The 26,370-nt window shown below is 41.6% G+C and overlaps 1 protein-coding gene across 2 annotated transcripts in view; it reads left to right on the top strand.

The window, feature by feature from the left end:
• The first annotated feature begins 8,040 nt into the window (after positions 1-8,040).
• Positions 8,041-26,370, top strand: part of PLOD2 (procollagen-lysine,2-oxoglutarate 5-dioxygenase 2) — a 59,669-nt gene continuing 41,339 nt past the window's right edge. For both annotated transcript variants that reach the window (XM_061371408.1, XM_061371407.1), the window contains exons 1-3: positions 8,041-8,405; positions 24,560-24,651; positions 26,131-26,267. In XM_061371408.1, the coding sequence (XP_061227392.1) occupies positions 8,291-8,405; positions 24,560-24,651; positions 26,131-26,267 (344 nt within the window). In that variant the 5' untranslated portion in view covers positions 8,041-8,290. The remainder of the gene's footprint in view (positions 8,406-24,559; positions 24,652-26,130; positions 26,268-26,370) is intronic.

The following is a 26,370-nucleotide window of genomic DNA, read 5'->3' as shown; positions in this document are numbered from 1 at the left end:
ATTTATTCCAGTCATTCCTTGAACAGCAGATAGGTGAGTTGTCTTGAATGCAGAGTGGATCATGTTTATAAAAACTATGCTGCTACTCAGAGCATGCCTTCTCTGTGCCCCTTCCAGTGTAAGCTGAGAACAGTCAACCTCCCAGCCTTAATTTTGCTCACTGGCCTAAGAAGCACAATGGACTGAATGCATTTCACTTTTATAGTACACAGTCTGAAACCTAAAATTTTTTCATTGCTTCAGTATCTCCTGGCCTTTTTAGTGTTAAATGTCTGAACCTGTTCCACTCTCATACCCTATCAGTTACAGAGTTAAGTGATTAAGTACACTAGCGCAGCCTGTGACCCCTGCTGTGCAGAGAAAGTTTTCTAATAGTGATCTGAACGTAACCTCCCTTCATATCCCTTTTTGCCAAATAAAACTATGTGCACATGCAATGCAAGATGGAGAAGAGGATAAGGAAAAAGCACACCAAAACCCAAACTCGAAGGCAGTGTTTAGTTCCTAAATGTTTATAAGCTTGAAAGCATATTCTTCTACTGATTTGGTCATGAGATTTTCTTGCTTGTGTCAGGGACAAAGCTCACAACCTCAACTTTCCGGGTAACTGTATTTAACTGTTCATTTAAAGACTGGATTGTTACTTTCCACGCCTTGTTTTTATTGGCTGCCACCTCTTTTCCCCTGTAAAAGGTCTCCTTGTCAAGTTAGGTATTGCAAAGCCATGTGGTATTTTGACCAACCAGTGAGGCACTAAATTAAGATTTGTAGCTGTTAGCTTTTTCTTACCTTTCCTGTGGTCAGTCTGCCGTACAATTCCTGCTGAAATGTGGAAGTTGGAAGGCTCTGTGCAAGGAGACTTCAGCAGCAGCAGCAAAATAACAGCCAGCAAACCTCCTTTCTTTCTGTCTCAAATCCAGTGCCCCAGAATTGCTGCCAGGAGCTGTTCTGGGGCCAGATTCCTCATTTAGATCATACAGGAAGTAGGAAATAAGACTAATTTAATAGCAGTTTTGTTATAAATCAAACTAAATTAAAATTACTAAAAAGACCTACCTGTCAAAATTGGGTTTTGTCAGACAGCAGTTTCTATTTACCTTATACAAGTCAGTTGGAGAGAATGAGATCATTGTGGACAGGCAGAACAGTCATAAAACTCCCAGAGCAGGGGCAGGAAAAGAAACTTCGACCAAAACCATTCCAGTAACAGAGAATATGAAATCTGATGTCTTCCTGTAGGGGAATACTTGTGGGGCATGCTTCTCTGCTCCAGTGGTTTCCCAAATTACCACTCCAGGAGTCTTCAGAAGGCTTCTAAAATCACAAAAAAAAAGTAGGCTTTAGGGTAATTATTGTAAAACACATACTGACCTCCCCTCTTCTATTGGTCATACATGTGACATACTTCAGTCTGTTTAATAGCACAGGCTTACTTCAGAAGATTTTTTTATATTACGATCATACGTTGACATAAACACAAACACTCCCAGACTCCCAGTTTCAGACAATTTCATAAGCACATTTTTCTACAAGTTCCTATTAATCCCACTGTAAATGTTTAGAATGTTTCTTTCGCCAGTTTTCCTGAAAAAGAAGCTTTTCCATTATGTTCTTTTCTGCATTCCCAAACTATAACAAAAGCAAGACTTTAAATAAGTCATTATGATTAACTGTCCTTTTCAACACCTCCCATTTGAGGCTCTGGGAAGTAATTTATAGTTTATGGGGTGATGGGACAGAAAACTTTACAAGATCAACCCTGACCAGCAGGGTTTACAAGATACACTCTGCAGGATTTAATTCTCAGTTTCTTGTGCCTATAAAAATCCCATAAAAATGAATGCACAGAAAACAAAAATGGAGGTCAGACCTTTGTGTCCATCAGAAGCAGCAACTGAGATCTAAGACATCTGTTTTGAAGCCAGGTCAGCACGATTTATTCTCTTATGATTCTCACTGACTTCTGTAGTGCAGGATAGGACCCTGAGGCTGGAGCTATTTTGTCATAAATTCCAAAGGATGGACAACAGAAAAAAACTTAGCACGGCTTTTCATGGGCACTCCTGTCTTGCTGCTCCATCTTGGTAAAGAAATATAACTCTCCTTGTAATTTCAAAGCCACTCATCCAAACTTTTGAGTAATTATGGGATGACAGCTGAGTATACCCTGGAAATGCTTGCTTACACTATTAATCTTTTGCTTGGATGTGCTGTTTATAGCTTTAATTGTAAATGAGTGAATGAAACAAAGTAATTTCTGATTGGGTGGTTTGGGAAAGAAACTGTGACTACTATGAAAGAAAGGATTCACTCAGAGCTCAATAGTGAAAGGTGCTGAGCATCCACTGAAATCAGCATGGCATCAGCACCCCTGAGGACTGCTCAGCACATCTCGTCAATGGGCTGGATTGCACCCATAATAACAAGACTGGGGCAGCATTTCAAAGAAATGTTCTTACTGAAGTTGAGGATAAATTAAAGGGAGGCAACCAAAGCAAAACAACTGTTTTCAGACAGCGAGAGTAGAATTTCAGTAACATTTAGCCTGATTCCTTAGAAATAAATTGTCTATGGAAGATTTCTTATTAAGGTTGAAGTACTTAAGAGGCCCTTATTAAAGGCCCACATACACTACAAAGTCTGGGAAAGTGATGCACAGTTTAAAGTTCTATTATTGCCAAATGGGCCTTTCCATTCATATTGATATACTTCAGCAAAAAAAAAACAAAAAAAACCCCTTATTTTCTGTTGTTTTTTTTTTTTTAATTCTAGTTTAAGTCTAGTGTTTTCTTGACCTGTCAAATTAAAAGAGCCACAAGCATCTAAATAAAATATATCTGAAGAACCTTTTTTCTCATGACTGAAAGGGGATTTTAAAATTCTATTACTTAAGAATATTAATTTCACTGGTATTATTCTATAATAACAAACATCTATTTTTAGCTAGCCTGGCTCATGTAAAATACTGGTATGTATTTAATTTATAACATAAAACTAGTATTTTCTTTTTAGAAATTACAGAAAGTAAATAATTTAACTGGAAAAATAGGTATGACATATCCAAAAGTGATTTACTAATCTAATGATGAACTCAGCTAGCTATTTTGATACAGTAAATTATATCAATGATGCAACAAAAAAAGCCAAACCTTCCGTTTAGTTCTATAGTTTGTACGCACTTGACTCAGGAAGTGAAATGAATGGCTATGCAATTATCTCCATAGCACAGACAGGACAAACTTTATGACACTAGAAAGATATTTAAGAGGAAAAGCTAGGATAGAATGGGAGAGGAATTAATTTGTTCTTCGTAACAAATGACTAATGACTGCTGTTACTGAAAATATGTGGAGAATGACTGAATTTGTCCAGTCAACATAGACTTTTGCTCATTATATGTCAAATTTATTGTCTGCCAGAAAAATGTTTATGATCTGTATTGAAGTAAGGGACTTAGTATACTTGCATGACTATTGTTTTTATTTTATTTTACTTTACTTTTATTTCATTCTTGGAATACTGCTGCTGGTAAATTGCTGACTATTCCTTTTGTTCCATGGTTTTCCACAGACCAATGTTGTTATTTTTCTTTTGTTTTTATTTCTGTATAATGAACAATTTCAGTATGATCTTTAAGGTCCCTTCCAACCGTAACTATTCTATGATTCTATAAGATTAGGGAAGTAAGCTTGTGTGCCCAACACTGCTCCATTTTAGCATCTATGGAAAAAGTATTTTAGCGGGGCTCCAGATGCAAAGTGAGATGAGCTCAAGGACAGACACAGCACAGCAGGAGCACAGACTGTGTGTTGGTTTTTTTAATACAGTGAAATGAAGAGTAGTTAGAGGATGAGGAAAAGCTCTCTTATAAGAAGCTTCTGTGATTTATAGAAGGCAGCTTCTTATGATAGGACTTACCTGCCTCTGGCTGCAATGACAGGCTGGCGATGTAATGAACTACATCTGTTTCCATTCCATGTGGCGCTAGCTATATGCATTTTGAAATACAAAATTATTTGTGGTTTGGGGAAGATGGACATTGCCAACCCCATGATGAATTCTGACAGGCAATTAGGAAAGAGATGGGGAAAAGGAGATAGGGATGGGCAGATATAGACAGGGGGTTACTGAGACTGTAAAAGAACTGTTTAGATGTCTGAGGAAAAGGCACTGAGGGAATGGGGATTATCAACAATTCAGGAAGCTGTTATCTCCTGCAAAGGTCCTGTAGAATTTTGCCCAAATACCTGCTAGCTGAATTCCAGGTATTATTGCTGATCTGTTGAAAATGCACTGAGTCTGAAAAAAATATCAAAAAATTAATCTGCACCTGATTGTAGGGATGATGTGGTTTTAACCCCAGCTGACAACCAGAGTATCACACAGCTGCTCACTCATTCTCCTCTACTTTGGGATGAGGGAGAGAATCAGTAGAGTAAAAACTGAGAAAACTTATGGGTTGAGATAAAGACAGTTTAATAGGTAAAGCAGAAGCTGTGCACACAAACAAAGCAGGAAATTTGCAGAAAACCAAGGAATTCATTCACCACTTCCAGTTAGAAAGCAGATGTTCAACCATCTCAGGGAGAGCAGAACTCCATCGTACATAACAGTTACTGGGAAGACAGATGTCATCACTCCCAACATGCATGTGTGTTTGTGTCCCCTTTCTTCCCCCAGTTGTATATGCTGAATGTGATGTCATCAGGTATGGGATATCCCTTCGGTCAGTTGGGGTCTGCTGTCCTGGCTGTGTCCCCTCCCACCTTCTTGTGTGCCCCCAGCCTACTCTCTGATGGAGTGGTATGTGAAGCAGAAGAGGCCTTGGCTCTGTGTAAGTGCTGCTCAGCAATAGTTAAAGTGTCCCTTTATTCTCTACACTGCTTTCAACATAAATCCAAAACATAGCCCCATACCAGATACTATGAAGAAAATTAACTCTATCCCAACCAAAACCAGCACAGAGGTTAGAAGTTACTCTTCACAGTGACTTTCTGAAGTGATGACTGCTACCAGTTGCTCCCTTTCTGCTTTTGCTCACTATTGCTGGATTTTCAGCACAAGAAAACCTCTTGGCTCCAGTGTTCAAAGCCCCATAACTAACAGTAATGAACTCGATTCCCTCCTCCATTCCTGTTTAACCGAAGTGTTTTATCTTTCATGAAGAAATTGCCCTGTTGCAAAGGAAAAGGAAAAAGGGTTGATAACGTCAAAAGTCAAAGGAGCAAACTGTGATAATAGCAAGAACATAAGACTTTTTTGGGGTATTTGTAGGATTTTTTTCTGGAGGAGACCTCTGTAGCATATGAGCATACTTGCATATTACATTACAAACTGTGTTAGTCTTTAAAATTATTTTGATTTGAGGGTATATTCCTACTTAGCACTTCAGAGATTTAAGCGTTCAGTACTCTAGAACAGTTTTAAGTACTGAGGCAGCCTGCAACAGCATTAGGAGTGCTGAAGACTCTGCTAACCACCAGTTGCCAGTTCAGGCCTTGAAGTTGGTATTTCTGGACAAAAGTAGCTTCTCTAACCCAAGTGCCCGTGGAGGCAGGGCAAGACAGAGCCCTTGGGCACTGCACAGCTGGCGTTGCTCTGCTCTGAAGTTTCACAAGCATTTTCCCTTCCATCGGCCAATGTTTGACTAAAGCCTCTGGGGATAGGAGATGTTTTGGCCACATCTGTCACTTTGAAAGCAGTCTTTTGGGTAACTTTCAGCTCTGCTTTTTCTCTGGGAGCAAAGCCTGTATTTTCTAAGAGCTGACATTAGCCTTCAAGAGATCAAGAAAAAGTACAAACCATAAAAATTTCTAGTCAAAGTCTGTGCTTGCACTTACAGGTACAAGCTACATTTTGATCACAGTTCTCTCAACCCATTTTCCTCATGCATTAGAAATCTGTCTTTGCCAGCTATTCCCTTTTCTTTCATTATTGTGTATTTACAGTCCTCCTTCACCAACGCTTTTCATTTGTCCTTGCTGCTTACATGCACTTTTTGATAATAAAGTGTCTCTTACAGTTTCTCTCAGATGCTCCCTCTTCTTTATGCTTGTTGGTTTCCACCTAACAGGGCTGTTTCAGGACCTCTGTATTAGTGTCTGGTGAAACTAGCTGCTTATGACAGAGTTGAGGTGTTGGGCTGTGATTTCTCAGGGCCCTGTGTATGTGCGTGATACTCAGCTGATTTATTCTAAATTTGCAGGGCTGAAGCTTCATGTGCTTCCTGTCCTGTCCGTGGGAGCCATGACATCATCACTATGGCATTCTGCAATGGTGCCAAACAGTCCTGTCTTTTTCCCCTCAAACTTTATTGAAGAAATCTGTCATTTCTTTCATAGTTGATGGTAGTGAGTGTGCTCTGCATGTCTCTTGTGATTTAATTCCTCCTCAGTAAGTTTTTATTTTTTCAGCCTTGTAATTATACTTTCTTTATATCTTCAGTTGCTACTGTTAAGCTGTTCTGGATCTGAGGTGAGGTTTCTTATATGTATATATATATTAGAAGAAGTGTTTGCAGTATTGTCCAGTCATGGCCTTACTCGCTTTCAGCTAATGCAGTCCACGTACCTACGTAAGTTGATCAGCAGCAGTAGTGCTGGTTCTTGGAAGAGTGAACAGAGGCCATTCATGGATGTGTGCATAAATGTGGTCATCCTGATCAAAAAATATTTGTTCTCTGGTGAATCCCTGCACACCTGACAGAGGGGGCAGGAGAAAGTAGGTCACGAGTAACTGTGCAAGAACTGGAGGGTCTTTTCTGTTTCTCCTATGGTTAGCAACTGCAGCTTCATCATTGCACAATTACATTTTCAGTATTTCCCAACTGCTGCTTTCACAGTCCTTCTCGGTTGTAGGAGCTTCTTCGACTGAGGACTCAGTCCTTTTCTTTGGTTTGCTTTACCTTCATCCCTGCTGTGTGTGCTGCTTTGTCCAGAAAGAATGAGCTTTCTCAATTAGCTGTAAAAGCATGTGGGCACATAATGCAGGCTCTGATTTCTACCCTGGGTTCCAAACAAAAGCATGGAGTTCTTATGGTTGCAGTAGCCAAGGTCAAGTTTTGCCTTCTTTTCCCCTCTTTTCTTTCCTCTGTGACTGCAAAAAAGCACATCTGTTAGGCCCATAGAGACATTTAGGATAAAAAATGAGGTGTCTATTTGACGATTATATAGGTGGATCTCAAATACATGAATCCTGCTTTCAGCACTGATTTTTGTTTTGGATTATGCCCTTGGTCCTCAAATAATATTTCCAAGGTGTAAATCCACACAGATTCCAATAACCCGCCACCTGCTTTTATAGTTTTATATGACTTCTAAGCATCTAAGCTATTGTTTATGGTATTTTTTATTTTGAATATACGTAAAAGAGTGGAGGTGGGCCAGTACACTTCCTTTATCATCAATATCTTAGGGTTTGTCTTCAGTAATTTGGTGATTCATTGGGTGTTTCTTTAATGATAAAAGTGTAACAGCTTTGTGTGTCGAGATTAGGCAAATGAACTGTTTCTTTTATGGAAATCTGCCAAATAAGGAGTGTTTGACAGGCAAGTCGTCCACAAGCACTGTGGATGCAGTGTGGTCCCGACACCAACAGTGCTACCCCCATATGTGAAAGGGTCAGATTGTTTCTGCTGGCCCATAGAATGGATTAATGACTTCAGCTGCCCACAATCTCCCGAACAACATTTTTCAGGAATATGTTTATCAGGACGTAACAGTGGGTATCGGAACCACTGACAAAACGCTTGCAGGGGGAGGCAAGTATTCCCCACACAACCAGCACGTCGGGAGCGTTTCCAGCAGTGGGTCGGAAAGGCCACCTCGGCCCCTCTCCCCGACAGGTACCGAAAGTGGAAGTACCGCGCTGGGCCGAGCCAGGGCTGACCCACTCCATCCCCGCCGAGGCGTGGGAGCTCGTGCAGCACCGCGGACCTACGGCTGCGGCCCGGGCGACGGAGGCCGGGGCGGGGCTTGGCCGCTGGTCCCTCCCCCGGCGGCTGCAGCGGCAGCAACGAGTACCGGGAGCGGCGCCACAAGGGGCTCTTGTTGCGCCGGCGGGTGCCCTTGCTGCCCGGGTCCTCCCACCGCCGTATAAAGGCTGGGACGGGCGGCAGCGCCCTTCGCTCCTGCCCGCTGAGGAGGAGGAGCGGCACCGCGAGTGTAGGCAGCTACGCAGGCACCGGGTTTTCCCCCTCGTTCTCCATCCCCCGCCTCTTTTCCCCCACCCCTCCTCTCGGGGGGTGGCGGCGCGGGGAGCGGCGGCGGGCAGGCGGGTGCGGAGGGGGAAGATGGCGTGGAGCGGCTCCTGGTCGCCGCGCCTCCTCCTGCCGCTGCTGCTGCTGCTGGCCCTGGCGCTGCTGGCGGCGGCGGAGAGGCAGCCCGGGCAGGGCCCCGGGTCCGCAGGTGAGGCGTGATGCAGGGTTCGGGGTTGCGGTGGTGGAGTACCGCGGCACGGTCGCTTGTGGGAGGTGCGTTCGGGCGCAGTGAGGGTGGCGGCGGCGGGGATGCGCTACCGGCCGGGCGGTACCGGCGGTTTTGTGCCTCCCGGGTCGATAACGTCCGCCAGGAAGGGAGAACCTTCCCGTCTCGGGTGCGGTGTCTCGGAGCCGCCGGTTTCCCAGTTATTTTTAACCCCGATCGCTTCCTCCACCCCGCACTTAAAAATGCTGCGCGGGAGCGGGCCCGGCGGTGCGGGAAGAGGCTGCGGCGCCGGCAGGAGCAGGGCGTCCCGGCTGCTGTCGGAAGGAGCCGCTTGGCTGAAGGTAATTTAACTGTCGAGGGGGGGTCGTAGATGCATAATCCCCCTTGGGGAAGAAAATAAATAAAATAAAGGAAAGTGAATGTCCATGACTTTTTTTCCTTCTTCCCCGTCCTGTTCCCCCTCCCTCCTCCTTTTCTTCCCTTTCCGTGAGACAAGGTGTTGATGAACATGTTTTTCCAAGGCTGGGAAAAGCATACCGTCAGTCTCTTCTTTGAACTGTAGCAAACGCTGATGAAGTTTCCTACTTCATGCAAAAGTCAGCTGGAGGCTTCAGTGCTCCTTCCTATCCCGTAGAGGCTTGTTGTGTTTTGTAGTCACTTCAAGGATTCAGAAGACAGGGAAATTTTATCTTCAGCATGTAAATAAAAGAATGTATACAGGAAATTCCTTCAGAGAGGTGTACAAGAACATGTATGCCCAGCTATATACCAGAACATATTTCTTGCTCTAATGCTGTTTTAGAATCTGTATTTTGTACAAAGGTATTTCATCCCTCTAGATTATTACCACATGAAATCCAAAATAGTTTAATTTCTTGGCTTACTACTCAAGAGTGTAATCAAGTTATTTTTAATACCAAGATTAATTTTCTTCTGGTGTGCAAGAGGAACCTCCTCTTTTTTTTTTTTTTTTTTGAGAAAAGCAAGTTCTCATTTTGGTAGAGAAAGTGCTGACTTGGTTGATAACTAGTGTAAAAAAAAAAAGTTAAATAAATAAATAAAAAAAAAGGTGCTGATGGAGACCAGACTCCACTCAATGAATTTCTTATTCCCAGTTTTCTGAATGTTTTGCTGCTTTTGGTCATTCAGAGGATTTTTCTGAAGGTTGTGGTATGTGCTGTAGTTGGCGGTCCGTTAGGAGAGTGTGAGCATTACTGATCAGTGTTCACTGTCCCTTGGTGGTGCAGCCTAGGGGGGCAGTTTTGGGTTAATAGCTGAGCTTCTGTCTTCAGGGCAGTGATATTGCAAGTCAGGCTCCTTTGGAAATCAGTTATTGCGATCACAGTTAAGATTTCTTAAACGTATCAAAATAATGCATCTTTTTCAACCTCATACTTGAGATGAGGGACCTCAGGCTGATACAAATCATAGCTAGCATGGTAAAGATTTTTCTTTAATCCTGCTGGTGTTCAAAGGTGTGAAAAGTATAGAGTGTAGTCCAGACAGCACGGCATGATTCAGCAAACCCAAAATAGACTGCTACATCTGTATAAATAATAAATATGCTACACAAATTATGGTGCTAGGAAGCACTGGTACATTTATACATAGACGTTCACACAGGAAGATCTTAGGTCTTCTTAATTTAAACATGAGAAGCCTGAATTGTTGAAGGCTCCAAGCTGAAACCACTCCTTGAGTAGTTTCGTGACCCCAGACACTGCCTGCTGTGTTACTTGTTTTTATTCCAGTTTTAACCCTTAAATGTTTTCTCTTGAGTCTGTGCTGTGTTACTTGAAGAAGGGCAGAACTTAATTTGCTTCCAGTTTTAGAAATCTGGGTTTTAATTTCTAGTCTTTTGATACTTTGTACAGCTTGGTGTAAAGCAGCAGGCAAAGACATAATTTCCATGTCAGGTTTTAAAGCGGTCCATTAATGTTATTGCTTGCTTCAGAAATAAGTTGTAACAAGAGTATCGGAAACCAGCTGCCAAGCTGCATCTGTGTTTCTGAATAAGGCTTTACTGCTTAAGGTAGAAAGGCTTGGAAAAGTTGGAGCAAGAGAATGGGCTGTTGCACAGCAGTGGTCTCTTGCACAGTGACCAGCCAGAGGGGCCCTGTGGCAAACTATTTGCCGAAATCCCTCCTGTGCTCCTTTTCTGCAGGTTTGTGTTTCAAGCAGTCACAGAGAAGAGTGTCACTGAGCTTTGAAACACTGACTCCTGTATGGTGAAGACACAAAAGCTTCTGTGTTAAAAGAACAGCATTAAAATCTTTCTGTTGCACCATGCTTACTGCATGCGTGTTGCTTATCATGTAACGTAGTCCAGGACGTACAAGAGAACAAGCGGAAAAGACATTTGTTATTATGCTAGAAGCAGACACTGCTCTTGGCAACAGATGCAAATGATGTTCCCACCTAAAATGTTTTATTAGTCAGTTGTTGGCACGGGAAATGGCTTCACTGCCTTTAAGTCTGTTCCCCAGAGCGGCTGTGGGGACTGGGCCAGCTGGATCTTAGCTGCACTGAGGTGTTGGGGCCGCAGGTTGTAACGGTGGCAAATGGGCAGGTTTTGAGGTGGGCCCTGTGCATCCTTTCTGTCTCTGTGGTTTAAAAATGTGAGGGTGGGGAGGTTGGGTTGGGAGGGAGTTTGTCATGAAGCAGGACCAGACAGAACGGGTGGCTGTCCAGAGCTAGTGCAGCAGACAGTGGGAGCAGCAGGCTTTCCTCCACCCTGGTATCTGTCAGATGCTGGTCACAAGTGCTTTAGGAGGTAACTGCTGATCGGTCTAGCTATGCAAGGACCTGGAGTTACAGCACATACAACCATTTCTGTTGACTTCCTTTGGACGCAGCCGGAATAGTTGCTGTGAGTGACAGTGATTGATAGGCCTTTCCTTTTGAGGCATCTGTGTGCAAACAAGGGAATTTGGTCATTCAACCATCTGAACATACTTATTAGAAGTACTGAAAGGCTTGGCCTGCTCGGTGGAGGAGAGGGCATAAGTACAACACTTTATATGCCTGCTTCCGTTTCTCTGCTTGATTTTCATGCTTCTTCTCTGATGCAGCTTTTGTCCCGTCTTGTCACTGCAGTATCTAAAGCTTCTACATAAACCTGTGTTGTTGAAAAACCTCCTCTAGAACACTTTGGAATTTCTTGCCCAGTGTGTGAGGACTGTATGAAGTAGCTGCCACCTGCCCTTACAGGTGAAGAGTAAAGGCAGAGTGATGTACCCAGGACCTAACATACCTTTGAAATAAATGGTGTCCACCTTTGAAATACATGGTGAATAACAAACAAAACAGTGTGTGGTGGGCTATATGTGTGTTTGGGAATTTATTAAAAGTAATCAAATGTGGTTTGGAGGTGCAAAACAGCAAGGTCATTCTTCCATAGTTTTTCCTTTGAAAATGCACATCCCTGAGGACAACTAGAGTTGGCAGTCTGAGTTCTCCGTAGCATCTGGTTTAGAGGCTGCACAATGCCAATCTCTGTTAAAAATAGTTTTGTTTTTATTGTTTGTTTGGTTGGTTGTATTTTTTTCTTTTTTTGTTTGTTTGTTTTTGTTTTTTTTTTTTGGCCAGGCTTTTCTTTCTTTCTTTCCTTAGGTGACAGAATAATTAGGCTGTTGAGGTAGACCACAGTGGTGAATGTGACATTGCTTCTCTCTGAGATAATGTGGTGGGGTTGGATAAGATCACTGCAACTTTGACTCTACAACATATTTCTAATTAAAACCAGGAAAAGGTAAACCAGTTGTGACCTTTATCATCAGCATTTGATGCTGTAAATCACAGTGTAAAGGTACAGTGGAATGACCACCACGGATATATGAGGCAGGGAGGTTTTGTGTGAAACACATTCCTGATCTAAACCAACAGATTATTTCTCAAAGTTTTCTCAATGTTGGTGCCATGTTTTGGAAAGTAATGATTTATGTGCAAGTTCTTGGCTTTTTCCCTCACTGTTGCTTACTTAAGCAAAAGTGACTTAGTCTCTTTATGGACAAGGGTTTTGTTTGTTGAATTAACACTATTACATTGTGTAATCAAAACCAGTATCTTTCCATTTGTGTAGAGCTGCAAGTCCAAAATACAAATTACTTGACACACTGCTCAAGTGAATTCCCTTGTCATAAAAAGTATGGTCATAATAAAGGCATTTTTTTTTCCATTTATGATGTCAGTTTTTCATAGTTTTTGAGGGACCACTTGCAAGGCCAGAGAAGTTTGAAAGTGAAGAAGTATTTTTGTTCCCTCTTAATTTATACATAGAGGGTGTTTCTTTCCAGCACAGAACAACTTGAGCAAACAGATGAGTAGCAGGAATGTGTGTCTGTATGTGTGGGAATGTTGTAGCTCTAGAGAATAAATGGCAGTTAATCATCAAGGAGTACGTGTTTGCAAGCACAGCCCGATTCCACAAGTAGCTTTAGGTGGTTGATTGGAACTGCTTCTGGAGTATTTCCTCAAGGTGGATTCATTCCACTTTTTTTTTTGTCTGTCCCTTTTTTGTAAATAGGGAGCTAGAGTTTAATTTGCATTTTGCAGAAGGAAAAACAAACAAATGAAAAACAAAGAAATGAGAAGTCCTCTAAGGAAACAGTAAATCTTTCATTTGATGATCAGCGTAATCTGTCTTCATGTTCTCAGTGTGTGTGCATGCCTGTGTGCCTTTTTTAATATAATATTTTAATGGTAATGGTACCAACTCAGCACTGAGACTGCAGAAGCTTAGGTGCCTACTGATTATTGAAATATTGAAGTCATTGACAAATTATACAGTTGGCATATTTGATTATTTCATTCTGCTTCAGTTTGAACCAAAATTAAAGATACTGTGGATTACTGTATAATTTCTTTTAAAATGCATGACTATTTTTGTAATGGAGTACTAATTACAGACCAATTTCCTTAATAGCTTAAGGTTAAGCACTACAACTGTTTCTTGGCTTAAAACATTCCATTCTAATGTATAGGTCAGTTCTGAAGAAACCCTCTTTATTTTAGTTGTTGACTCACCAGCTTTTATGGTCTGCCTGTTGAAGATATTCCAGGGTTTCTTCTTAGACAAGTGGCAAATCCATCAATCCACTGTGGATTTCTTTAGAAAATAGACACAGGAAAAAAAAAGTCAAGAGTGTGGGTATTTCTTTGTGATGATAGTACTGTTTTTTGCAATGTAACTGCAGGCATGTTTGTTAAAACTGACATAGGCAGTATTTGTAATTCAGGCAAACTGTAAGGGGAAAAAGCAGAAAAAAGTGAAGCAAAAATAGGTTTGGCATTTATATGCCATTCCTCTGACAATTGACTATGTAACCGTGGGTCTAAGTGTTAATGTACTGAATGAGTCCATTAGGGGTTCTTGATGAAATCATCTGTGAAGAAAATAATCAGTATCTGATAGAATTGGGTTTTTTTTCTGTTAGTTTTGTAGTTCACATGTAACTAATACAGCAATGTGTTGCCTTAGGCTATTCTGTAAGCGGTTTACCAAGTCTATTTTACATCACTGTAAAGCAATTGTACACGTTAGATCAGAACCAGCCCATAAACTTAAGCAACTGAAGTTGCTGGGTCAAGTGTTTGATGTTAAAAGCATCTTTAAATATGCATCCATGTCATGGTGTCTCGTACCACAAGTAGGACAGAAGGCTTTTGGTGCTATTGCATGATTTGAAGGACTGAGTAGTTCAACTCAGGGTGCTACACGTATCTCAAATGTGGAGTTTAAGTTGCTTGGTCAGACAGAAGAGGGATCTTTGAAAAGGATGTTTTCTTCCTTTTCCAGGGTTGCGTGGTCTGTGTTTCTGTTTAGAGAATTTTACATGACTAGTATCTGGACATAGGGCCAGATGTGAAGCTGCAGGGCAGCTTTTTCAAATGAACTGACTAATCATGGTGGTAGCATCTGCTGACAGCAGGAACCATGGTGCAGGCATGGACAGTTACGCATCTTCAGCTCCACTTTGTTTTTTAAAGCAAAGACTAGTCTAAGTGTTATTAGACACTAGTGTTATAAGTGTTATTAGACACTTGACTAACTAGTCTGTTATTGCCGATGTTACCTGCTGAATTTCACTGATGGATTGATTAGCTGTCAGAAAACGGACTTTAACAATGCCTGGTGCTGTGTCTGACCACTTTGCTTTGAACAGCTGGAGTTGCTAAACAGCAGCTTAAGAACAGCATGCTTTTCTCTAGATATAAATTTGAAAGAGAGAGGGCAAGGCTGCAAAAAGGCAGAAGCTGAGTAAACTTTCTCACTTAGACAGCTGATGTTAATTGTGTCCTGCTCGCAGCTGCACAGCCCCGATGACAGTTTATGCAGGGCCATCCAGTCCGTGCATTCAAGCAAGACCCAGCCTGTGCCATGACTCCATCCATTCCCACTCTCAAGAAGATTTTTGTGGTTTGATTGCTATCTGTATACTAATAAACAGCTGTAACCTGATCTGTTCCCTGCTTGTCAGGAAATTAGGCAGCTCTTGTTGGAGGAGTTGCTTCATGCATGGCAATGTCATTTACAAACAGCTGACTTTAATTTTTTTCTTATCTGGGAACTAAGGAAAGTGTCTTATCTTTGCTTTACTACAGAATAACTGATTCAGTCTGACTGCTGTTGCTTATATCTGGTTTTGTTCAGCTATCAAAATGAGGAAATTTTGCATTAGAATAGATGTGGGCCTGAGCACTGCTCAGTGCTTCACCCAGGACTGACATGAGTGATTGATGAGTGCACATACCAGTCTTAATGAGCTCTTGTTGACTGTATATTCAGTAGTACTAAATGAAAAGAGTAAATTGAGAGCTGAGACAGAATCGGCTTTCAAATGTTTTCTGAAATCAGTTGTGTATTAATGTTGGCAATAACATCTTCGAAAGCATGTGAATGTATATACGGAAATATAGTTACAGAGATACAGTATGTGGGAGGCTGTTTATTTTTTTAGAACTGGCTTTATTCAACAGTTGATTATTTCTATGTAAACATTTTAGATACTGTATCTGTGTGATATCAGAAATGATGTGATAAAAGGCAGAAAGCAGCAGCTCAACAGGCTTGCCATTTCATTCAGTACGCATGGAAGAAGTTAATGCCTGTTCTCATCCCTGTGGGCTGTGAATTAAAGCATGGGAGATTTTTTTCATGTGAGAAATTTTTGGTATTTTTCTAACAAACTTTAGGTTCCGAAATGCACTGTTTCTATAGCACTGTTCACCTCTTCATAAATGGATTTAGACTGCAGATGGCATTTGATGATAAAGGTGTGATAAATCTTGAGTGCTGTTTGAAAGTCTCGGAAAACTTTAGTTTGGATTCAGTTAGTAGAAAGGGGTGGGAAGCTGGGGAAGGGGAGGGATACTTAGCATCCTGTCCAGTGGCTGTGTGTTAGCAAGTGCTAATACAGTGTAAATTTCTGTATTACGAGAAAATTCAGAGCAGCTCTTGCTTAATATAATCATGCATTTCTGCTAACCCAGTTTCTTTGTTCCCCTAAAACACATGGGAAGAGGGAGAACCCTGTGACAGGCGACACTTAACTCCAGCTGGGGAAGTTGCAACAATACCAATTACTCAAAAGTAACTGAAACTGCAGCTATCCAGCCAATTCCTTATTTACCCGAGTTGTCCATCTGTCAAAGCCATGTCAAGACACGCAGATGCTCTGAAGAACAGTGTCAAAAGCTTTACACAGGTCCAGGTAGATGATGTCAGTTGCTTTTCCTTTATTCACCAATGCTGTCATAGGAAGCCATCAGATTTGTCAGGCATGATTTGCCCTTTGTGAAGCCATTTCATTGTCACAGTCACCTCCTTATTTTCCATGTGCTTTAGTATAGCTTCCAGGAGGATCTCCTCCATGTTCTTGCTGAGCACTGAGATGAGACTGACTGGCCTGTAGTTCTCTGGTTCTACTTTTTTTCCCCTCTTAAAAATGGGGTTCATATTTCCCTGTTTCCAGTCAGTTCATTCTCCAGTGTCCCTCAGGACTTGCAGATGCATCTCACCAGATCACATGGACTTGTGAACCTTCAGGTTGCTTAGATGGTTTCAAATCTGATCTTGTCTTACAGGGGGCAGTTCTTCATGTCCTGGGTAACAGAGTCTCCCAAGTTTTTCTGGAGCAGGTCCACATTTCCCCTCGGCTTACTTTTTCCCCTGATTTGCCTATAGAAGCTTTTCTTCAGTGACCCTTAACATCCCTGGCCAGATTTAATTCTGTCAGGAGTTTAGATTTCCTGAAGTTCTTATTAGGACTTTGAAATCAGTCTGCCTCTCCGAGAAGCAATTAGATGTGGCATGAGTGGAGGTGTACAGCAAAGTGTGCAGAACAGGTGTTGACTGTATAATATAAAAATCAGATTAAAAAAACCCCAGAACTTCCAAATATGAAGTAGTACTGTTTATGCTCCAGTCATCTTTCCCCCTCCTGCAGTGTAATGCACATTTCTTTCCTGAGAAAAGATGACCATGTTTGCTATTTCAGCGCATTGTCATGTTTCTAAAGAATCCTGGGGGGAAATAAACAACTGTTGGATAGTTCTGTGTTTTCCCTCTCTATGCCAAAAGCTTTATTTGACCACAAATTCTTCTGTTGGCTTACTACTTTCTTTGACCATATGCATGTCATAGAAACTGACAGTGGGTAGATACGTATGTTTGAGGTTTCTCTTTTTCAGGTTATGTTCTTATTTTTGTATTCTGGGTTACATTAACCAAGTATATGTATGCATAACTTACAGTCATGATTGCACTGCATATGATGGGTTTCTCCTGTTTCCAGCTGTTTGACATCTTTGCAGAGTGTATGAATTTTCAAGTTTTATTTGACGTAGAAGTTTAGTCTTTAACTCCTATTTATAGGGGAAATAATTACTTTTCGAGGAGTCTCGTGTTGCCTTCTTGAGTGATAAGTGGAATATCATGAGCTAAAAATTTGGATTTTGAAAGCGCTGTTTGATATTTAAACATTTTAGTTGATTTAACAATTCTCTGAGTTTTGAGCATACAGCCTGAGTCCATATAAATAAGGAAGCTGCTGTTGCCACCATCAGGGATGCTCTAGCTATCTGCAGAGCTTCAGCATAGCTTGCAAGCATATGGAAAAGTTGTTTTTAGTACAATCATCAAAACTTGCATGGATAGAGAATTGGCTGTCGTGACTGTAGTGACTCCATATAGTGTTCTGTAGCCCAGTGGTCCATTTCAGTTTTTTAAATGTTTCCTTTACTATTGGTGGCTTAACTCTTGTGGTGTATTCTCTTTAAAAGCTCTTCACAGTTTTTTAATTAATTGGGAACTTGGACTGTTATGTTATTCAGTTTTATGGAGGAAGCAGAAATTGCTCCTATAAATACATTTTCCAACAAGCTTTATATCAGACACTTTTTTGGATCTCGGTAAGCTTCATCTTGTTCAGAAGATACTGTACAATATACTATATTTTCCAGGATATCTTCCAGAAATACAACCCATCTGTTAGAGAAATTACAGGAGGTTAGTTGTATAGCAACACTGTATTCCTAAATAGTTTTTAAAGTTTTATTCTTCCAAAATTTATCGGTTTTATCATGAGGGTATGAGAAACTGTACATTGCATGCCTGTTACGGATCAATGCCTTCGCGTACTGTAAGCTGACCCACACACAGCTCAATCTGCACTAACTCAATATACTTATCAGGGCAGTGATGCTAAAATGGCATGTTCTCCAAACAAGGCTGCTGACATGCTGGAAAGCACCCACCAGGAGCTTCTGGTATGTAAGCAGCTAGGCTGAGGGCAGAGCTGAGGACTGTGATTTCTCTTCCAGGCACAAAAATATTCCCCTTTCAGGTGAATATAGTGGATGGGGAAGTCATGGAAACTCCTAATTACATTTTGTTTCTAACGAGATTACTGTAAAAGTCTCGCAATGTGAGTTTTCTTGATGGAGCATCTGTTTTAGGTGAGCTGCGTAAGGAAGGAAAATAGAACTTGTTGACAGCAATTCCAGTAGTTCACTTTCTGGTTACTGACGCAGTACAAAGTTGGAAGGGAAGGTGGAATGGCCAAGTCAGGACTCTTTAAGTTTGAGATGATTATACATGGGTAGGTTGCCTGCCTTGAAAGTAAACAGCCGTATGAGAACTTTAATTTGTACTCTGACATCTATTCTCGATTCCGCTTACTCTTGAACAGTCCTCATTACTGTGCTGTTGAAGCAAAATGGGGAGGAATCCAGGCTGAAAACACTTTGAGTTGTATTGTGTGTTAGTATGCCTTTCCAGTGATGGAGAAGGATGCTCCTGTGTGGTGTAAAGGCAAGCTAAATCCAGTCTATGGCTTGGGTTGCTTTTTTTTTTTTTCCCCTCCCTTTTTGGGTTTGTGCGTGTAACCCGTTGGTCTGCCACATCTCTGGAGGTGTGAAAGACATAACAGGCACAATTACATTGCTTAATTAATGGGCTTGGATGCATTCATGTGCATCTTCCAGGTATCAGTCTTATCCATCTTCTCTTCCAGGTATGTGACCAGACTGTGCCTTAAGGTCATGCAGATCACTGCTGAAGTTACTACGTGACCTTCCTTTGACAGTGTGCATGTATGGGTTTGTGGTTTGTTTCTTTTTTTTAAAGCCACAAAGATATTCCCAGTATACTTCCACTTCCTAGGTTTTTCCATGCTCTCTTAGCAGTTTGTTTATTTGTTTGCTGGAAACCTTTGGTGAATTGTTTTGCAGTTGTGTGCCTCTTTGCTCATTTAAAGGAGAGGTTGATGCACAGTTCTTACTCCATTGAGCAGTTCTGAGAGCGATGTAATCTGCAAAGGAGAAAGTAGATTGTTTTATATAGATACTAGAACTGTGAACTGTATTTGTTTACCATTATAAACCACTAGTTTTGAAGGTAGAAATAGGTTTTAATGGTATAATGTAGTACCATGCACAGATGTCCTGTGATCTTACAGCTTACTCCTACTCCAGAGAAGTCCATGGTGCTTGAATCCAAGGACTAAATATCAGTTCCCATGCGGCTGTGAGCAACATCCTCTGTTCTGGCTGCTCTGAATCTACTGTACTCATGCCCACAACCCCTGGTAGAAATTATATAGTAATCTCTGTCAGTGTTCATTCAAGATAAATAAGAACCATGTGGGTGTGTGAGGAATGACTGGAGTTCTTTGCTTACTTCTTTGCCAAAGTACAAGGAGAGGGGTTACTGCTACTTAAAGCAATCTTGCCATGTCAGTTCCTGGCTGAGACCTTGCCAGGCAGTTCACTGACGACAAAGGCATTGGTTTATAGTTCTTATGTGTGGAAATAAATATTTGTGATTCAGTCAGATCCCTCATGGTAGCAGCACAAAAGACTGAATAAGAGTGAGATGTTTTGATAACCCTTCACTGGATTTCCTAGTAAGTTGCGTGTGCTCTCTATGCAGTGTTGTCTTTCACAACTTGAGTGCTAAAGGGTTTCCTAATTTGCATGTAAAAATGAATTCTTTTGTCACTGGATATACTTTTCTTGGCCAAATGTGTGCTCTTTCAGGCTTGTTTTCAAAACGGAACAGCTGTTTTGTGACTATAACTATCGGAAAGCTGTCTGGAATAATTGCACTCTAGTAACTTCAGCATACTCATACCTGGCATGAAGCTCTTCAGAGATGTTTTTCATGCCTTCCCATTGAACTTCCGTAGAGGGTTTTCATTTCCTTTTTGCACAAACCGACTTTACATGTGGAAATAAATGCCAAGCTTGGTAATCCCCCCAGTGCCTGCCAAGATGCCTCTGGCAGGCTGCGTGCTGGGAGAGGCTAGTCCTGCCAGGCAGTCTGTACCCTCTGTGGCATCCCAGTGCCCTGCAAGTGTAGAGGGCTGTGACCGCCTGCCGTGTTGTTTGTTTCATGTAAATTTGCATTTTGAGGATGATGTTACTGTTTGTTGAAAAATATTACTAAAAGTTTGTATTTGTCCCCTCATGTTGGGGGATAGGCAGATTTAAAGATATCTCAAGTCTACATGTAATACCATGCAGTACAGCTCCTTAGGGTAGACACCTACATGGAGGTTAGGGCAAGGGTTTGTGCCAAAGAGAGTGGTGAAACAGGAACAGTGTCTAGCTGCAGATAGAATTCATCGTGGGGTTTTTGCAAACAGAGAGTTTTGTGGCTTGCTCCCTTGGGGGTACTGGGCCACAGTGGTAACTTAGGGTCTGAGTAATTGCAGACAGCTTTCTGCTGCTAGGCCTAGGTCTTCATTGCACAGCTGGAGCCCTGGAGCTGGCACACCGATGCTTCTGGGGACTCTGGGCCTGTCACTCAACCGCGCAGAGCAACATATGCGTGCAACTCAGCCTATGGTAAGGGCTCTGGTGCTGCACTGAACATCTGTACCAGCGGGGCTCTTTGTGTGACCAAACCTGCTTTGCGCAGCAGGGACACCGTGGGTGGCTGCAGTGAAAACAGATGTAGCTGAGCACATCCTGAAATGGAAATGGCACTTGGATGAACTTACTCCCCTGGGATCTGTGTTATACTTGCACGTTGACACTCCTGTGAGTTCATGAAAGTCACTTCAGATTTAAGTTACGAGACACAACTAGGAGAAGTGTTCTCAGAGGTTGTTGTACCTAAATGTAGAAAATGAAGCATAGGTATTTCAAAGTGAATCAAATTAAAAGATTAAAAAGAAATAAGCAGAAGTATTTGGTGGGCAGAAACATTCTCTTCCCTCACTTAGCGTGGAGGAAACACTTATCTCCCATGCTATGCTTGGGTGGAACTCTGCCAGTAAAACTGGTGCAAGTTGTCACTTGCCTCTAGATAAAGTCACCAGAGCCTACAGGAATTACATTAATATTTTTGTGATGTCTTACTAGCTAGAACACCACAGTGCTCTTTCCTCATTTGGTTAATAATGCCCTCTGTAATGTTCCAAGGTAACTGTAATTTAGTGCACTTTGCATTGTCTGTCCATATTCACTACAGACAGAGTAAAAAGCATATTTTTATGCACTTTGGTCAGGCACAGATTACTAAAAGCAAGCAAACAAAAAACCCAAACCAACCAACCAAACAAACCCAAACTAACCCCAAAAAAATCCAACCACAAAATCCAACCGAACAACCAACCCCACTAGCTCCCCAAAAAACCTCAACAAAGACTTAGTAGTCTACAAAGGAAATCGAATTCTACATGGACTCTAAATGCTATAATTGCAGTTCTGCTGCACTTAATTTTTAAGTGTCATAGGCACCTAGAATTCTGTGATGCAGCAGAAACACAGAAATAGAGTCATTGAATGGTTAGGGTTGGAAAGGACCTTAAGATCATCTAGTTCCAAATCCCCTGCCATGGGCAGGGACACCACACACATTAAATCATGTCACCCAAGGCTCTGTCCAGGGAATAGAGCGTTCACTGCTTCCTTGGGCAGCCTGTTCCAGTGCCTCACCACTCACAGTAGAGAACTTTACCCTTATATCTAACCTAAACTTCACCTGTTTAAGTTTAAACTCATTGCCCCTTGTCCTATCACTACAATCCCTGATGAAAAGTCCCTCTCTGCCATCCAGTCAGAGGCTGCTATGAGGTCAGCCTTTTCTTCTCCAGGCTGAACAGCCCCAACTTTCTCAGCCCGTCTTCATAAAGGAGGTGCTCCAGTCCCCTGATCATCCTCGTGGCCCTCCTCTGGACTTGTTCCAACAGTTCCATGTCCTTTTTATGTTGAGGACACCAGAACTGCACACAGTACTCCAAGTGAGGTCCCGTGGGGGCAGAGTAGAGGGGCAGGATCCCCTCCTTCAACCTGCTGGTCACACTCCTTTTGATACAGCCCAGCCTCTTCATCTGTAATTTTAAAAAGCAGACCATTGGCAAGCATGTTAAAAGGAAACATTTCCAATGTGAATCATACATTTATAAAAATAGCTTCCTGTTTTGTGCCTGTCTGCAGATGTAACTGAGGCAGCCTACTTAGATCGCTTCACTGGCTGTGAGTGTAATACAGGTTCTTCTGCAGTTTCATGTCAATATAGAGGGTGTTATTCGTCTGCTCATCTTTGTCTGTTTATGTAGCTCAGGTTGCAAATCCTTATGATTTGGCACATCGTTATCTTTCATCTTATTCCACAAAACTCAAGTAACATACCAGGATTCACAGTGAATCCTGAAATACTTGTGTAGGTGGAATTACTTTGGATGCCTTGAAAAGAGAATGACAATATCCTCTACAGAACAATAGATTATTTTTTGCTTGCCATACTGTAACTGCACATTGATTTTATACTTTCTTTGACTTAATGACTGTAGGAGGAATCGGATGCAGGCCATGTTTTGTCATTTGCTATATATTGTAAAGTAGAGTTTTGAAATCCTTGCTGTTGGCATTCCTCAGGAACGTGTAAGTGTGAAATGTCTACTCCAAACCAAATTCCATGGTTATAGTCAGTGCTTGACTGGTTAGTCATCCGGATCAAGGACTTTTCAGTCTCTCATCATGGAAACTTTCGATAATGAATTCACTTGGCTTGGTGATACAGTCTGGTATAATCAGATTTTTCCTGTTCCCTGTAATTTGAAAATGCAGTGCTTGGCAATAAATTAGTCATAACTTAACCTGTTCCATAGAGAAAAATCCTATCCTCTGCCTTCACTTCTGTTTTAGTCATAGTCTAAGATACCATGTTCTTTATTCATTCTGTGGTGACTCCTGTAGAATTGCTTTAAACTACATGACCTTTAGAATAAATGAATTTGAAGGTACTGAACCATTATTGCTGTGTTTAAGTCTGTCCGTTAGTCAGTGTGTTGGTGGACGTATTGCACTGGAATCCTCTGTGGAGGTCCTCCTATCCTCCTGAGATGTACTCAAGAGATTTCCTAAGTCTATCCGTTAGTCAGTGTGTCTGTGAACGTATTGCACCGGAATCCTCTGTGGAGGTCCTCCTACCCTCCTGAGATGTACTCAAGGGATTTCCTTCTGATTCTTGCCTACAAAAGACTACTGCCACATAGAGTGGGAAAAAGATGGAGCAATTAATCTTCTAAAACTGTCTTACCAGAAATTTTATCCTGCTACATCTGTGGTGGTGAACAAAGCTGAAGGGTTAACAAAATGTTTTTCACAGCAACCGCTTTTAGCACACGATACTGTGCTGATGAATATAAACCCAGAGGATGTTTTTTGGGAAAGTGAGGTAACAACAGTCACTGTATCTGGACCGTTCATTAGAGGCGATCAATTTTACTTTCTTACTACGACTGATCTCATGGGCTCTGTTTAGAGGGCAGCTGTTGCTTGAACTCAGACTAAATTGGGGAACTGCAATGCGCTCTGGGATCCAGGCTGGTCTGATTAAATACTTGATGTTGGATAGTGGTACTGTGCTTTGATTATGCAGTCTATCGCACAGGGTGCTGAATGTGGTTCAGTAGTTTAATTGGGAAGCTGGTTAGCGGGAACGCATGGCATCATTTGAACTATGTCAAAAGCCTTGGGATATGAAAAGGAAATTGGTTGCAGTCATTTGCCTGTGTGCAATAAGAGGGCACTGCTGTAATTTACAGAGGCTCTGAATAAAAAAAAAACCTCAAACCCCTTGTTCTTTTCTCTTGCCCAAAGACTTAAAAGCACTGAATTCTGCCTCTTGGGGGCCTGGTTTCCATAGTTGGTGTTTTTTTGTTTTTTTTTTTTTAATTTCTCGCCCCCCCCTCTTCTTTATGAAGAATATAAACACTTTCTTTCAGGGGAATTACTGAGACTGGGTAATTTCTCTGGTACCATTCAGTCATGTGATAAGAGATCGCAGGATTAGCTCAGACTGAAAAGTAACAAGTTATTTTTGTTTTGAAGATTCCTTCCTGTCCAGTAGTCATACTAGCTTTATTTTCATGTCTTGAGTTAGTTGTTTACAAGAGTAGACAGCTTTCTTTGCTTCCTCTTCCTGCGGATAATTTTAGATACAGCACCCTTGTCAGTAGTAGTTCTTGTTTGATAATGTCTCAAGCCTATAATATGACTGTGTATTTGCCTCCTGTCTTGGAATGAGATGCAAGTCCCCTGATTCAGTGCTGTCCAGTGCATTTTTTTGTTATAAACTGTGGCCTGAGAACATACTAATGCACGTTCCATTTTTTCTCCCTCAGATAAACTACTAGTTTTCACTGTAGCAACTAAAGAACCTGATGGCTTTCACCGTTTCATGCAAACTGCAAAGCACTTCAACTACACAGTAAAGGTATTGTATTTTTTCATACCAGATATTCATACTACACAGCCTTTAAGACACTAACAGTGCAATAGTAAATGGAATTGCATTAGCTTCCTTGCATGATGCAGCAAAATAAAACAACTACGCAGCTCAGGGGCAGGTAGGGCACTTGCATGTGGCCATGCTGCTATCCCTGTTGCTTACCTGCTGGTTCCTGTCTGAACAACCATGCGAGAGTGCTTCTTTCACTGCCTGAGGAACTGTTTTAAAGATCAGTAGCTATTGTGATCGGTGTCCTCAGTCACTTAAATGTTCTGTCATGATTTATCATACAGCCTTGCTCTTCAGTGTGGCTGATTCTGTTTTAATTAATACTTCTGGAAGCAGTACTGTTCTCAAAGGGCTTTGAGAACACTTAAATGTCTCCTTCCCCCTTAAACAAAGCCAGATCTCTGCTGTGGGGAAGGAGGATCCCAGCTGAAAGTTTCTCTGTGTTTTCCAGGAACCTGTAGTTCTCTGAGAGGACAAAATGTTTCTATCATTCTTGCTCCATATCTCCACGTCACAGATTGGCCTCTGCATGACCCTGGGAAAAAGGGAGGGCACTAAACCTCTTCTAAACTTTCCCCACAAATTGGTCTGCAAGAGAAAATCCAGGAATTGGTGGTGTTATGAATTTTTTCTGTTTACTTATGATGGTGTCTCCACCATAAATAGGAAATTGAATCTTTGAAGTCTGAGAACCACTGAACCTGGGAGACTGTGAGAGCCTATCCTAATATGATTAAGGCTGTACTGAGGCACCCAAGAAGCCTGAGCTCTGGACATACCTATTTACTTTGCAGATTTGTCCAAAGCTTCATGCAGTGTGGTTCTTCCAGGTTTTGAGTTCCAAAAACATTATGTTCAAAACCCACAAAAAGTTTAAGTGTTTTAGTTATTTTTTGAGCTGTAATTTGCTATAGTGCTTGGCTAGGGAGGAGTTTTGTTTAGCTAATTTTGGCAACCACCAGATGGGGGAACCTATCCTTTCCATATAGGAAAGTGTTCTGGGGGGATCTGAGAAAGACTGGAGCTTGCGATTTGGATTAGTAATAACCTGATCCACCAGGCTCTCTTAAGCTTCCTGTTCCCAAAATGATTGCATTGACTTTCAAAGATCTCACTCACTGTTTTTAATACACCTTTTGAAACAGTTATTAGTGTTTGTTTCAGTTGTCGGTGGTTACCCCCCCACCCCCCAGTCTGAAGGAGGGTCATTTGAATAAACGGTGGCAGCAGGCAATTGCTCAATTCTTACTTGGTTAAGAAATGTCTCATGTTTTTGCAGTGATGTCATCGTGCTGAATGCTGCTTCAGACATGGAAAACTTATAATGCTGGAAATGCTGCCTTGTTATGCTTTAATAAGTTGCTTCTGCTTTAACATCTGTTTTCAGTAAGGTCATGCTTTAAAAAGCCTCTTGTTTTTGGATACTAGCAAGAATGCTTTTTTTCCTTCTTCCAGGTACTTGGAAAAGGTGAAGAGTGGAAAGGTGGGGAGCTGCCTAATTCTATTGGTGGAGGACAGAAAGTTCGGTTACTGAAAGAAGGCATAGAAAGCTATGCTGATCAGGAGGACTTGATTGTAATGTTTGTTGATTGGTGAGCAAACCTGGCTTGTTGTCTTTACATTTTAGTCTGAGTACACATGCAAAAGTCGCTGCCTGACATGCTGAAAGTTGCATGCTGCTTTTCCCCCTTACTG

Source organism: Neopsephotus bourkii, unplaced genomic scaffold, assembly GCF_033783945.1.
Source record: "Neopsephotus bourkii isolate Nb327-2 ecotype Australia unplaced genomic scaffold, CSIRO-AGI_Nbou_v1 NB_1574, whole genome shotgun sequence".
NCBI lineage: Eukaryota > Metazoa > Chordata > Aves > Psittaciformes > Psittacidae > Neopsephotus > Neopsephotus bourkii.
Note: the sequence above shows the minus strand (reverse complement) of the source record. Positions and strands in the feature narration are given on the sequence as shown.